A 15,534-nucleotide genomic window follows, 5' to 3' on the forward strand; every position below is an offset into this window, starting at 1 on the left:
TGTCGGAAAGCACCAAAGTAAGATAGTCATACTATTACGTCAAATAATCACTCACACAAGTGAAAATTAGGAGGGGAAAACATGCGAATGCACTTTAATGACTCTTTTCTTTTTTTCACTAACTTTTATAGGAATTGTTTGCATATTAGGATTCCTCTTTAACCCAATGGCTGTTACATCAGATGTCTGGTTTTGATTAAAAACAGAGGAATGTGTGTTGGCCTGACCTTTTATTCTGTGTGATAAGGAATTCTAAAAAGAATGTAGTGTTTGTTTAGCAGAGTTTATTCCAGCACTTAATGGAAATCATAAGTGTTTTGTGGGTTTCTCTCTGTCACAATAGGATGTGAAACCTCATATTAAGCTCTAAATGTCAATATATCTCACACCTGACAGTTAAATCCTTGTTTTTGTGTGTGAATGTGAGTGTGGGTCGGGTTTGTTACCACCACCAAAAGTTTGCTTCTATTTTAATAATTTGCTTATGAATGCTGCATGTTTTCTGTCATGTGGTTTTTATTTATTGAGTTGAATTTTGTCTGGGTGCATGTTCAGTGCATCATTCTTAACATGCTGCATGTGTCTGGCGTGTTGAGTGAAGCAACAGGAAGTGCGTTGTGTTTTGGGAATGTGCTCATGGCTCAACGTGCTGTTGCCAGGGAAACACAAGTCTGTTGCCTTGGATTTTGATTTCTTTATGTGCATACATGTGCAATTTGAATATTACAGGCACATTTGTGTCTTAATTTAGACGTTTAAGCAATAAATCAGACATTGATGTGTATTTATGAATTATTTATTAATCCCTCGTTGTAGTATTAGAATTTTGTAAGTAGTGTTGTCTTAACACACGTTTTAATTGGTGCAGTTTTCTTCCAAGAAGACTTCTGTTTTTATGTTTACAAATGTAAATCCATCTCTTGGGGTTAATACATCAGTTTTTACGTTGTTTTTATAAGATACTTAATACTTGAGAGATAAATCTTAAAGAACTGATGTATTGGATTACTAAGACTTGTGTTTGGCAGAAATACTCTAAATCTGGTGTGGGAGAGTTTTAGTTTGGCTGCAAACTTATCTGTGTTCTTAACCTGTAATACAAGGATACCGTTTCATTCTCGACACGGAGAGATGAGATGTTCACATTATTTAATTCACATTATAGCCTAATCCTTTTCAGTCAATACCTTCGGAGATGTTTTGTGTTTTCAGCACATCTGTAGTTTATAAACCAAATTGTTTTAGCTGTTTATATTGCCAGATTATTGTGCTATTTTCCATCTTAAGTTGAATAGTTTCACAGACTTGTCTTTTAGTGGTCACATTGTTTCTAAGAGGCATTTGGCCCTGAGTGTTTGACTTGAGCTCTAGAGTGTACATTTAGTTTCATGCAGACTGCTTTCTTTCGGAAGTTGCAAAAGAAAAGGTTGCAAATTGTACAACCAGTCTGCAATGGATGTGCTGTCTGCGGCGTGTGTGTGTGTGTGTGTGTGTAATCTCAAGTTTTGACATGGCACATAAATAGTTTGAAAAGATAAAAGCTCTGAATCTTTTACACAAGTGGCTGAGTACTTTAGTTTCGGCATTGACAGGGACGTGCGTATATGTAGCATGATTTATGTTTCCTGTTGTGAGAGGTTTTGCCGTAACCAATCAGATTATACTCCACATTATCTTACACTACTGTTTAGAAGGTTTTAAATCGGTCTGTACGATTTTTTTAATGGTTGTTGAATGAAGTCTCTATTTCTCAGTAATAATTTTGAAATATTATTCCAATAAAATAACTGTTTATATATATATATATATATATATATATATATATATATATATATATATATATATATATATATATATATATATATATATATACATATACATATACATATACATATACATATACATATACATATACATATACATATACATATACATATACATATACATATACATATACATATACATACACACACACACACACACACACACACACACACCAATCAAGCATAACATAATGACCATTATGACTGGTGAAGTGAATAACACTGATTATCTCTCAATCACGGCACCTGTTAGTGGGTGGGATACATTAGGCAGCAAGTGAACATTTTTGTCCTCAAAGCTGATGTGTTAGAAGCAGAAAAAATGGGCAAATGTAATGATTTGAGCAAGTTTGACAAGGGCCAAATTGTGATGCTAGACGACTGGGTCAGAGCATCTTCAAAACTGCAGCTCTTGTGGGGTGTTCCCGGTCTGCAGTGGTCAGTATCTATCAAAAGTTGCTAAAACAGTGGTGAACCGGCGACATCTGTCCATCAAATAACGTGCTCCACACGGCTCTGGGGTGTTAATAAAGGCCTTCTGAAGCGAATCGATGCGTTTGTGTAAGAAAAATATCCATATTTAAAACTTTATAAAGTAAACTTTCGGCCGACCGCCTTCCCTGTTCAATTTATGGAAAAAATGTTGAAAGTTCCTCTGCTGCTCGAAAGACTAACGCGACCAGGTAGGCTCGTCATGACGTCACGTACGCATCTTGAGTTTCACTTAACTTTCAACACTTTTCCACAGAAGGCGGTCGGCCGAAAGTTTACTTGATAAAGTTTTAAATCTGGATATTTTTCTTACACAAACGCTTCGATTCACTTCAGAAGGCCTTTATTAACACCCCGGAGCCGTGTGGAGCACGTTATTTGACGGACAGATGCACTTTTTATGGACTTCAAAAACAGAGCAACTATTAATCCAATTCTAATGCTTGGATTAGCCTGGACTTTTGTAACATAAAACTGAAAGAATGTCATATACACCTAGGATGACTGGAGGGTGAGTAAATTATGGGCTAATTTTCATTTTTGGGTGAACTATCCCTTTAATGCTGGTTCTCATAGAAAGGTGTCAGAATACACACAGTGCAACAGAGTTTGTTGCATATGGGGATGCATGGCCGCAGTTCATTCAGGGTGCCCATGCTAAGCATTGTTGCAGACCATGTATACCCTTTAGTGGAAACGGTATTCCCTGGTGGCTGTGGCCTCTTTCAGCAGGATAATGCGCCCTGCCCCAAAGCAAAAATGGTTCAGGAATGGTTTGAGGAGCACAACAACGTTGTGTTTGAGGTGTTGTGTTGTGTTGACTTGGCCTCCAAATTCTCCACATCTCAATCCAATCGAGCATCTGTGGGATGTGCTGAACAAACAAGTCCAATCCATGGACACCCTACCATGCAACTTTCAGGACTTAAAGGATCTGCTGCTAACATCTTGGTGCCAGATACCCCAGCACACCTTCAGGGGTCTATATATATACATGTCATTAATTACAACCATTACTTCAGTGTCACATGATCCTTATTAGAAATCTTTCTAATATGCTGATATGCTACCCAAGAAACATGTCTTATTGTTATCATTAATATAGAGAATAGTTGTGCTGTTTAATATTTTTGTGGAAGCTGTGATACTTTTTTCAGCATTATTTGAAAAAAATTTATTACATTTTTCAAAAATAGAAAATTTATTTGAAATACAAATCTTTTGCAAGATAAATGTCACTGTTTACTGTCATTTTGATCCATTTAATGTATCCTTGCTGAATTTAAGTATTCATTTTTGTCAACAAAAAAAAAAGTCTTACTGGCCACAAACTTTTGAATGGTGGTATAGGCCATGGCATCTCAGACTGTTAATAGTTAAGATTTGAATCCAGATTCTGATCGTGGTTCTGTTTCTCTGATCTCTCGCCCACTCTCTGAGCTCTGGGGTTGAAGGGAAGTTCCAGGATTATCCAGGAGAAATGCACTCAAATTATACAGTTTTATTCTTACACTCACGTACTCATCACATTCCTAACACACATATAGTTTACAGGAGCTGTGCTATAATCAAACACGACTCTGTATGTGTGTGAGAAGCTGTTTCATTAGAGCAGAAACTCAAACGCAGGGGAATTTTTGTGACCCATATCCTAAATAGAGCACAAGAAAGAGCTGAAATCAACATACACACTGCATTTAACATTTCTGTCTGGTTTAAGGATGGCTATTTTCATATTTTTCTCTGTGTGTGAGACTCAGTACATGTTTTTAATTGGATGTGGGTATTAGAATGTGAGTATGATATCTGAGAGAATCAGCTGTATGATATTAAAGTAACATTCTAGTGCTTGTATATAATATATTTGTGGAACACAGTGTCGTTTATGTGTCGGTCTGTCAACAGTAGAGACAGGTTCATTTCAGAGGTGTTAATCTGTTACATGCTGTACAGATGAGTGACCATATGCACAGATACTGCATAGTCCAAACATCTCATGAAACTGTTGATTTTACAATTTACTGTTCAATTTACAGCTTCTAACAGGAGAGATGTGAAATGGATTTTCTCAGATTTCACAACTTTAGAGAGTGAACTCTTGCATCCTCACTTTACCCTGAGCCAAACTTGGGATCAGACTTGTGTGAGCTATAATGTCTGTCTCCTTCCACTCATTTAAAAAAAAAAAAAAAAAAGGCTTACTTTTTAAGATTCTTTCATCCTGTTTACATTGTTGGTGCTAGTTATCTGGAAAATAACTTATTAAAATGGGGTACAATCAAAGTGTAATTAAGTAGAATCAATAAATTAAAATATTTAAATAGATTTTGTTTTGGGAATGCAGGGGTTTGGAAGATTAAAACCATTTCTGTCTATTTCTCTGTCCATCACTGTTGTTTTCATCTCTCTTTCTCTCCACTACATGCCAGATCTTACTGTGGAGAAATTGTGATGATACCATTTCTATGTTTTCCAAAAGAATCTCAAAATGTCATAATTGCCGTATAACTCCAAGCATTGCTTCTAGCCTGTGCAATGAGGAGGGTTCAACAAACTTTGGTTAAATGAGATGGGAACTTGTAATAGTAGCTCCTTCTATCCTTGTTTTGATCTGGAAATGTAGTGAATTTCATGGAGAAATGGGTGGATGTGCTTTTGCTTGTGATTTTAGGGTCATTTAGAGGTTTAGATGACAAGATTGTCTCATTTCTAACCCTTTTATTTCCTCCCATTTGGGGTGTGTTGTTCTGAACTCCTATGAAATCCATATTTCAATGTTATAGGTAAAGTAAAGTGCAGGAAAGCTCCCCATTCAGACACATACACATGAATGTTTAATTTCGTACAATGTTTAACTAATTTTCATACAATGTTTAACATCTGGAGACCCAGCGTCCCACCAAAGCAAACAAATTCTCAGATTTGCCTGTGAACCCAATGATTTTATCGCACCTGACTTTGAGTCATTACACATTTGAGTTTTTCAAAATCACACTTTAATTACGTATTACATATTTAAGTGATCTGAAATCTGATAATGGGCGAAAAATGTATCTAGATGATTGTAGTAGTTAGTTTTGATTGACTTTTTCTAGTGTCAAAAATCAGTTTCGACACATGCTTTACATGCGTAAGTCATATGCAAGCCCCATGTGGGATTCTGCAAGTGTGTGTTTATGAAGATTTATGAAGTGTTTTTTTGTCAGCTATTACTCATGATAGTGTGAGCTTGCATACAGTTGCTTGTGTGTGCGTGTGTAAAAGACAAGCATGCGTGTGACATATGAAATGCATTTAGTTTCAGCAGGCTGTGAGAATGCTGCTGCCGGATTCTTGTATGTGTGTGTTTTGTGGTTGTGTTTGAATACATCTTGTGTAAGTATGTGAATCTGGGATTGAAACTTGTGTGCTTTTCACATCGTGCCTAGCAGCACCTAAAACGAATTCACAATATAGCATGGCTTCTCATGCCTTTAATAATATTAAAAAATGTCAACAATTTAGTGAACTGAAATAATTGTGAAATAAAAGTCTCTTGCTCTTGGTAATGTAAACATCTCTCTCTTTTTTTCACACAGCAGCCAGTGAGGGAAGGATAAATGGAGGCGAGGATTTTTTTCAGAAGGTGAGAGTCAATTTGTTTATTTTTGTTTATTCCCATGAAATTTCAGGGGTTAAAAACTCGATTCAAAGAGTAAAGGTTATAGCAATTATTTAAGCCTCAAAGTCTTTTCACCTGTTCTTTTGATCTACACTACCATTCAAAAGTTTGGGGACAGTAATTAAAGGGGTCTTGAACTAGCTTTTTAAAAAAATGTTATACTGTTGTCTGAGGTCAACTTATGACGTTCGCATGGTTTTTACATTCAAAAACATCATAATGAATGAGTAATAGGCTATTTTCTGCCCTGGTTTTGAGCCTCTCTCAAGAAACGCTCGGTTTCTATGGGCCTACCGCACTGAAGTCTTGGAAGTAAACGCCCACGGCTAGGATTGGATAAGATTTGCATATTTAATGAGCTTCAGCTCCCCTCAGTACATGTGGGAATTGTTTTGAGAGCGTGTGGGGAAACGCTCACAGGACTCGCAAAATTTCTTTATCAAACAAACACAATTATTTATCTCTCATCCACCCGCGATTGATTGGAATGTTATTTTTTTATTACTTGGCCCGCCCGATCGGTGGATATAAGCGCAAACCGTGGCGTATACACACACACACACACGTGCAAGAAAGGAATCTTATTTCACTATTTAAGACAGCCCGTCGGCAGGCCGGGTTTCGTTTTGGTAGCCCGTCTGAAAAACACATAGCCCCGGGACGTTGGGCTTTGCGAGCCCTGGCCCATAACGTTACAAGTCTGAGTCTGATCACGAATGAACCAATAACACCTCAAATAAAGGATTCTCCAGCCTGTGACAGCGTGCTAAGGTATGTTCAGTTAGACACGTACACATAATCAGTACTATCACTCATAAAAAAACATGTTTTACTCACATAAGTGTGCACCAATCTTGTCTGATCCAATATAGAAGGCACACCATAGTGTTTTAATCTCAATATGCCTGCAAATCCAGTCTCGACCTGTATCTTGTTTACAAACAATTCCGCGGTGAAATTAAGCGAACAAACACGCAATGACTTACGCACATGAGCTGGAACCGTCATGTTTATTGCTCTGTAGCATGATCCGTTTAGCTCCACGAGTCGGTGGGCGGGCTTGAGGCGGCGTTTCAGCGTACGATGGCATCAAGGGTCGACATATTCTGAGATCTATCGTTTTCTGGGCCTGGTGTCAATAAAAGCTTTTCTTTGACTAACAAGGAAGTTTTCAGCTCTGAGACTTACAGGATATTCTTACATCACAATGATCTTTTATATATCAAAGGCTCAATACTTTTATTCAGCTAGCACAAATTAAATAACAGTACATTTATAATGTCTATAGTGGTTAAAGAGTACATAACACACAGTTTCTGCCAATCTCATGTTCATTTTCAGTACCTATAGAGTAGGGATGCAACCATACAGTTAGTCCATGGTTCAATACATACCTCGGTTTTAACCATGGTTTTCGGTTCGGTTCGGTTCTGATGGCTTGTCACATCAGTTTTTTGTTATTCTATTCTTAGGCGACAGGAATAGCAAGAGGTTAAGGAGAAAGAAGACTTATTTTTTTATTGCAATACTTTCTTTATTTTACTTAAAATAATTGAAAACCCTTACTTAAACTTAAAACCTTGTACAGATTCCTAGTGTATTGTAAAATATAAAATAAATATATATAAAGATTTACACTGGCAGCTCAGAGCAGTATTTAAGTATGAAATTGAATTAATAAATGTAAAAATAAAACACTACATAGACTTCACTATAAAATATACATTGATTCTTATTAAAGCTATACTTTATTAGTTTTTCAGTCAAGAGCAATGAGTGATTTTCTCTTTGTCTTTTGTTGTTGTATTAACATTAAAGGGATAGTTAATTAAAAAATGAAAATTCTGTCATCGAGAAATGAATAAAGGTTTGGAACAACATTAGAGTGAGTAAATAATGACATAATTTTAGAGGTGAACTGTCCCTATAAGGACAGCGTGTTCACTACTGCACTGCTGTCAATTTAAGACCTCCGTGCATCTAATATACAGACACACGCGATTTTACTTTCACTTTAGACATAACCGACTGTGTTTATGTTAACCTTGTGTGTATTTGACAGTATTAGCGCAGTAAGACGACTACTTAGTTCAGTAATCACGTGTTTGACAGGCGTTTAGTGCGCGTGCTCGGAAAAGCATGTTAAAACCGTGCACGCGAATGAGCGGCAAGGCTTTAAAACGCATGCAAATAATGAACTTTCTTGATTGTGAATATCTATAGTGTTCCGTGAGTATAACTCTACCACTAACGTGTGATGTGAATGTATGTCGCGTTGTTCAGTATTGGGATGGAGGAAAATGATAGAATTTGCAGAAAGATAATTAATTCAATGCAAAACCGAAAAACCGCAATTCACAAGCGCGTATTGAACCGTGAGTGCCGTACCGAACGGTTCAATATTATATTGAGAATTGTGGCATCCCTACTATAGAGTAGTATTGCATCCTTCATATCTCCGAAGAGTTTTTAGTTTTACCAGATTTATAAAAGACAGATACGCTATCCCGATTCTTTCCGAAAACAGCCAAACTCTCTTCCGTAACCCAAACGAAGCACATTGATGGGCATGCTCTTGCTCTAGTTCACATGTGTATACTCCATCATACGTCCAAATATATATATTTTTTTAATTTTGGCCATGTTTAGCATGAGAATCCAACTCTTTAACAGTGTAAATAAGTCAGAATGCATGAAATAGCATTAGACCCCCTCCCCCCTTTAAGTTTGTATGTACATAGTGAGATTATTAAAGGGATAGTTCACCCAAAATGTTTAATTACATGAATTACTCACCCTCATGTCATTCCAAACCCATAAGACCTTCGTTCATCTTCGGAACACAAATTAAGATATTTTTGATGAAATCCGAGAGCTCTCTGACCCCTCCATAGACAGCAATTTAATTAACACTTTAAAGGCCCAGAAAGGTAGGAGAAACATCGTAAAGTTGTTATTTTTGTTAGTTTTTGCGCACAAAAAGTATTCTCATCGCTTCATAAAATTAAGGTTGAACCACCGGAATCATATAGCCTGGCTCCGCCCTCCTACGTACTTCCTCTCAATTTTCATTTTCCTTCAGTACTCTGTCTGGGATTGCAGTATATTCTCTGGTTTTCTCTGGTCAAATTTTAACCGGTCCAGCGAACAGAGGGAGTGGCTGAGAACGTTGACGTTGATGTTGTGTGCTAGTTTGAGATGACATGTATGTCGTGACCAAACGTTAGCGACTGGTTATGGCAGGTCCAGAGTGCCTCTTGGCAGATCCAATAGTTTTAAACTTCAACTGAGTGCCCGCCTTCAAGGAAGTAAATGCTTGTCAAAGGAGAGTGGCCAGACTCTCTGTACAAATGAAATGTACAAGAGTCTGGTAAGACCAGACTAGGAGTCATATGGACTTTTGTAACAATGTTTTAGTACCTTTCTGGTAAAAATTTTGGGCGAAGTATCCCTTTAAGCTTAAGTGTCCCAACTCTATTTGCTTTACTTTATTATGTTCAAATGACCAATACATGGTGGTTGTTGTTGTTGTTTTTGTTGTTATCAATTTCAGCATTTGTTTCAAAGCAGGATGGGAGTATATCTCCCATCTCATGCATCACAGGCTGTAGCTGTTTAACACACAAACTCGATCACAACTATCATCCTTGTTTCAGTAGCATGCTGGTGTTTCTAGCATGTTTTTGTGTGTGAGAGAGCTTGCGGTAAGGCTTCTTCAAACACAATAAACCTGACCAAAGATGCTCGATGAAGGGGCCAATTCAGAATGATGATTGATTTGGCCCAAACAATTATCCCTGCTTAGGTTTCTAATAAACAGAGATAACAAGGGCCAATGAAATTGTCAAAATATTCTTGGTTTGGCTTAGATGATTTGAGGTTTGCATATAGTCTATGAACAGCACTACTCTGGTTGCAGTATTGATATGATCACTGGTTTCTGTCCTCACTTGCACTTTTGCTGTCTTTCCATGGTTGATCCAGAAAACCTCTGTGGTTATCTTTTCTTTGTAAATGCCAGTTCTCAGGCAGTATAAAATGGTACATGTATCCATATATCCATATCCATATCCATATATATATATATATATATATATATATATATATATATATATATATGGATATGGATATATGGATACATGTACCATTTTATACTGCCTGAGATATATTATATATATATATCATTTTTTTTTCTTGTATGTCATGTTATGTATATATTTATTTATTTTTTTCTTGTATGTATGTCATGTTATATATATATATATATATATATATATATATATATATATATATATATATATATATATATATATAATTTTCTTGTATGTATGTCATGTTTGCAATGATGTCTAGCAGAGAATTAGTCTTTGTTAGAGATCAAGTACCAGCAGACTTGATGATTCTGTTCTTCATGAATGATGTGTAAACAATGCCGACACAAGGATCACTTTTATTGTCAGTTTGCGGTTTGGTCTGTATGTAACCTGTTTTTTTTTTTAAGTCACAATGAAACTGCCATAGTAGCGGCCGATCATTAGGATATACTGTACGTCCGAAAAGATTATCAAAAAATGAAAGAATGTGGAGTGGCAACTTTGTTCTGTCCAGCGGTTGTCGCTATTTTGTCCTGTCAGATGGTGTCTATGCTTTGGTTTTCTGAGAATCAGCCACAAGCAAAGATTAATGGAGAAAACACACACAAATATCTGATGATTTTGATAGTGGGGAATTATTTTTTTTTGGGTGGGGGGTAGGCAGGCAGTTGAGAGTAATCATTTCAGTGATTTAAACCTTTTGTTGAGTTTCCCTTCCCTGCAGTGAAAGGGTTGGAATTATGCCTGTTGTTCAATTGTGCTTTTCAGCCATTCTCTGTCTCTTTGTCCGTCTTTGTCTCCATCATTATCATTATCTCAAACATAACCACAGCGGTAGTTGGTCTCTGCCAATCTCTTCACTGTTCTTTTACTGTTGTTTTACACAATTATTCTGCATATTTACTCAATTCACAAAAAAAGTTTTTTAAATATATAAAAAAGCCTGCTCAATTCTGCATTTATTTGATCATACAAGTACAGTAAAACAATATTTTAAAATATTATTTTTATGTATTATTTAGTGATTATGCATTTTTTATTATAAATATTTAAAATAACTTTTCTATTTTTAATATACTTTTAAATGTCTTTTGTCAATTATTTTAGGATTATTTGATGAATAGACAGTTCAAGACTTCACATTTGATCATTTTAATGCATATTTGCTAAATAAAAGTATTAATTACTTAAAATTAATCTTACTGACCCTAAACTTTTGAACGGTGGTTTATATAATAATAATAAGTCAGTCTGTCAAACCAAACACCACACATGTATGTTAAACTCAAAAATGTAAATTCTGTCATCATTTACTCCCCCTCATGTTGTTCTAAACCTGTATGACTTCTGACTGTATGTTCCTTTGTGGAACAGAAGAAGATATTTTGAGAAATGTCTGTGTTTTTACTTAATACAATGGAAGTCAATGGGCTCCAATGTTGTTTGGTTCCCAATTAAAAAGAAATTCATACACATTTGAAACAACATGAAGGTGAGTAAATGATGACAGAAATCAAGCGTAGCATCTTTTCTGGCTGGTCATGTTAGTCAAGCTTGCATCAGCTGATCACGTCTACCTATAGGAATACGAGGTCTATCACAGCATATATAAGCTCCTTCACTACTATCAGCAGCTATCATGTTCTCCAAAGCTCATTTACCCTCCTCCATCCCCAGCTCCTCCTCTTGTCCAGTCAGGATTTGGTATTCTGATTCCCCTTGAATCAGACTAAATTCCCAACTTATTTTGTACATTTAATATCGGCATTAATTATATCTGCAATACATTATGTTGGTTCTGTTCTCTTTACCCCAAGCGGCAACCTCCTGCAGTTTCTCTTGAAGCCAATACGGAAGTGCCTTAAACTGCAATTCATCGACTGGCCGCTAGGGACAGGCTCCAGAAGGGAGCAGAATCTCATTGAGCCCCATGTTAAAATGGCCAACTTTACAGCAGATTAAAACATGTTTACAGCCTGGTACAAATTGTGGTTTTGGTCTATACGGCTAATTTTGCCCTTCATGACAACTGTGAGGGGGGTGAATTTTTTTATAACTCATTCGTTTACATTATATGAAGCATTAAAGTTCTGCATAATTAAGGGCGTGGCCACTTGATAGCCATTTATCTGCTGTCTGTTAGTCATTGTGTCACTTAAGCTCCGCCCACGTCCCGCCTTTTTGCCCATTTTCTGTTATCCGGGAGTGACACGCGGCCAAGATGACAACGGCCATCTTGTCCATACTTTGCGCTTCAGAATGGCTCATCAGAATCCTATGGGTGACGTCACGGACACTACGGCCATATTTTTTTACAGTCTATGGTTTACCCTAAGGGGGGTTATTACTGCTCCCTATTCTTGCCCAGAACGGAACCATACCGCCAAACTGTATGCTATTAGTCAATCAATCATCTTTGACGATAGTGGTCCTGACAGAAATGTTTTTGGGAGGAGTATCCCTTTAATTCTTAATGTGCCACTAAAGCCGGATTCACACACTGTACGATTTTACCCGCAGTTTGGTCGTCTGAGACTAAGACAAATTTTGTCATTCCTAAAAGATTCCTCTGATCCTGGGCCAAAATCTGAAGTCTTTGGTCGTTAGTTTGACATGTTCACCAACAACCGATTAATGACCATTGCGATCAAATTTTACCTCTGAAGAATTTCTGGCAGTGTCAGACTCAGAAGATTTGATGCACAGGCCTGCAGTGTGACTTCTGAGACAACCGTTGAATCAAAAACCAACAGGAGTGCTGAACCTGATGATGAAATTAATGCGACAAAAACAAACTACCACTTGCTCCATACAGTTTTCTTTCAAGATGATCAAAATGAACGCTTTTGTTTGCTAGCCACTGTTTCTATCTTGCATGTAAATGCTGCTCACATCCATAGACCGTAAAAAAATATGGACGACGCGACTTCAATGGCTTCCCCTGCAGTAACTGAAGTCTCCGGAGGTCCAAATATGGCGCTGACATCTTGCGCAGATTTGGGACCGAGTCTGCGCAGTAGTGATCTCGGGACTGGAGTCTGTGCAGTAGAGAGCAGGAAGTAGAGGTGTGATATCAATAGCCCGCTCACACTCTCACAGATGCAGAACAATCCATTATGTTGGTGTGAAATAAACAGTTATGGAAATGTAGAAATTAAGGCTAAAGCTCCAATCTCCTCCCAAAAATCCCGAAAAAAGTCTCTTAGTGCCTCAGTCACAACTTCACTCAGAGAAGCCGTCAATCTCAGCTGTCAATCATGACGTCACACCCCCTGTTTTTATAGCATCAAATAACTAACTAAAACTAAACTTTAAAAAATTATGATTTTTTTAGTTTGATTGTTTTGATTGTTTAGTTTGTCCATTAGAAAACACGGAGGGGCGGGCTTATGAGCTATACTGGGACCAACCACCTGGGGGCGATCGAGGCGCGGAGGCTTCAGTTTCTGAGAGGAGTGCTGCAGGCTTGCTCACATTACTGACCGTGTCACGGATTGATGTAAAACTACGGATAAGTCTTCTTGTGTGCATCCGTTGTTAATGCGTCTTGATTGCCATACAGTGCAGTCTGACATTAAAGGGTAACTTCAGTGATTTAGCATTAAGCTTTGTATTTAAACTGGGTCATTTATGTAGTAGAAATGTGAAATTATTTTTGAATTTGGTGCCTTCTAGTCTGTGACAGAAAATGTATTTTTGTCTCATGGGGATGAAAGACAACAACTCCCAGAATGCACTTGCTTCGCTGCCCACCGTGGCTCCCCCCAACATCGGTTTAATTTTTATAGTAATACAATAATTTCGTTCAGCTAGAGAATAAGCACTACAATTAAAAACTGAATGTGTCTTTTCAATAACATGTGAGTGAGCCGAACGAAAGTCACAAGACAAACGCAGCAGGAGTCAGATTTCATTCAGCACGAGAGCACAGAGCTGAGGTAAGCGCGGCAGTCATTTACAGCGCGTGTCCAGTCTGGCATGTTCTCAGATCGCATAAGGAAGCTAAACTTTCATAGGAATTCATTGAAAAGTTGAAACACTCACTTTCTCTGCACGGCTCCGTTATGAATGCCCGAGGCCGAACTGTGCACATTTACATTCTGTGAGAGAGATGAGATCCCTCCCCTATGAGCGGGTTGAAAACATGCGGAAGAGCTCCCTCTACTGACTGTAGTTTTTAGACTCTGGCCAAAAAATCCTCAGATGACGCAAAATGACGATATTTGCGTCATCTGAGGATTTTTTCCAGAAATAAAATGCATAATTCTCTCGTCTCAGGGGGATATTAGGGGGGGAAAGTACCATAATTCGAATATACTACCGGGTTTCTACTGAAACAAAGCTTAATGCTAAATCACTGAAGTTACCCTTTAAAGACAACTGAGATCCCACAGTGTGACATGGCTTACAGCGGGAATCATGTTCATAAACAGTCTGACAAGCGACAGTCGTAAAGGACTATTCTAAATCGTACACGGCTTAAGAGCCCATCTTACAGATCAGTAAATATACTGCAGTCTGTAATGGATTTGGATTTGTGTTCAGGCTCAAGTGAAAGTACAGGCTTTCCCAACCCTTCCCTCGTTCCTTTTCCCTCCTTTTCTCCTCCTCACACCTCTTTTCTTTGCTTGTTCTTCTGAGTGCTCCTCAGCTGAATCAACAAAGGAAACAGGAAGCAGATCTCGATACACATGCTCTTGCACATGCACTCTCTCCTACACATCATTTGTCAAATATAAACACTCTGCTCTCCATCACTATGCCCATTTTTAATGACTTAATGAAGATCAGAGTTTGTGTGACTCTGGTACTTTGAAGTCACTTCCGTTTGAAACTCTTTTTCCCGAGTGTATACATTCCTGTGACAGAATGATTTTGGGTGTGGGGGAATAGGAAAGTAACTTTTTCAAATGTATAGTTAACCCAATTTTTCTGAATTCGTCTGACCCATTTGAGAGGTATGTGCTGGTCCGTCACAAAAATAAACCGCAAACCCTAAAACTGCTGTGTGGTCTGTCAGAAATCTCCCTCATCTGCAGATCGGAGCCAAAGAAAGCAGTCGAGAGAGAAAGTGAGAGCAGGTCGGGAATAAAGACCTATAGAATGCACAGCAGCATGGCAGCACAACACAAACACACAGAATGGAAATGGGATCTGGCTTTCTGCCTGTACAAACTTTAAGCACCGTTCACCTTTTCATCCCATCTGAAATGTTCAGGTTTCCTTCAGGCATGTTTGATTGTGTCTTCGTTTGGTTTCAAGGTCATTAGTGTAGCGAATTCTGACATTGTTGCATTGCTTAACTGAAACACCATGTTTACTTTAAACTTAACTGAAAAGTACAATGTAGCAAATATCACAGGATTGATTTCTACTGCTGCAGTCATAAAGTTGCTTTGTTTTTAGCTTACAAGTGTCTAGTTTCTAGTGTCTACAAGGGACTTTGGATATACAGTGGGGAGAA

The 15,534-nt window shown here is 37.7% G+C and overlaps 1 protein-coding gene across 3 annotated transcripts in view; it reads left to right on the top strand.

The window, feature by feature from the left end:
* Nucleotides 1-15,534, top strand: part of bicc1a (BicC family RNA binding protein 1a) — a 53,224-nt gene that overhangs the window by 2,818 nt on the left and 34,872 nt on the right. For all 3 annotated transcript variants that reach the window (XM_079833091.1, XM_079833090.1, XM_079833092.1), the window contains exon 2: nucleotides 5,894-5,940. In XM_079833091.1, the coding sequence (XP_079689217.1) occupies nucleotides 5,894-5,940 (47 nt within the window). The remainder of the gene's footprint in view (nucleotides 1-5,893; nucleotides 5,941-15,534) is intronic.

Source organism: Gobio gobio (assembly GCF_949357685.1).
Source record: "Gobio gobio genome assembly, chromosome: 13".
Taxonomy (NCBI): domain Eukaryota; kingdom Metazoa; phylum Chordata; class Actinopteri; order Cypriniformes; family Gobionidae; genus Gobio; species Gobio gobio.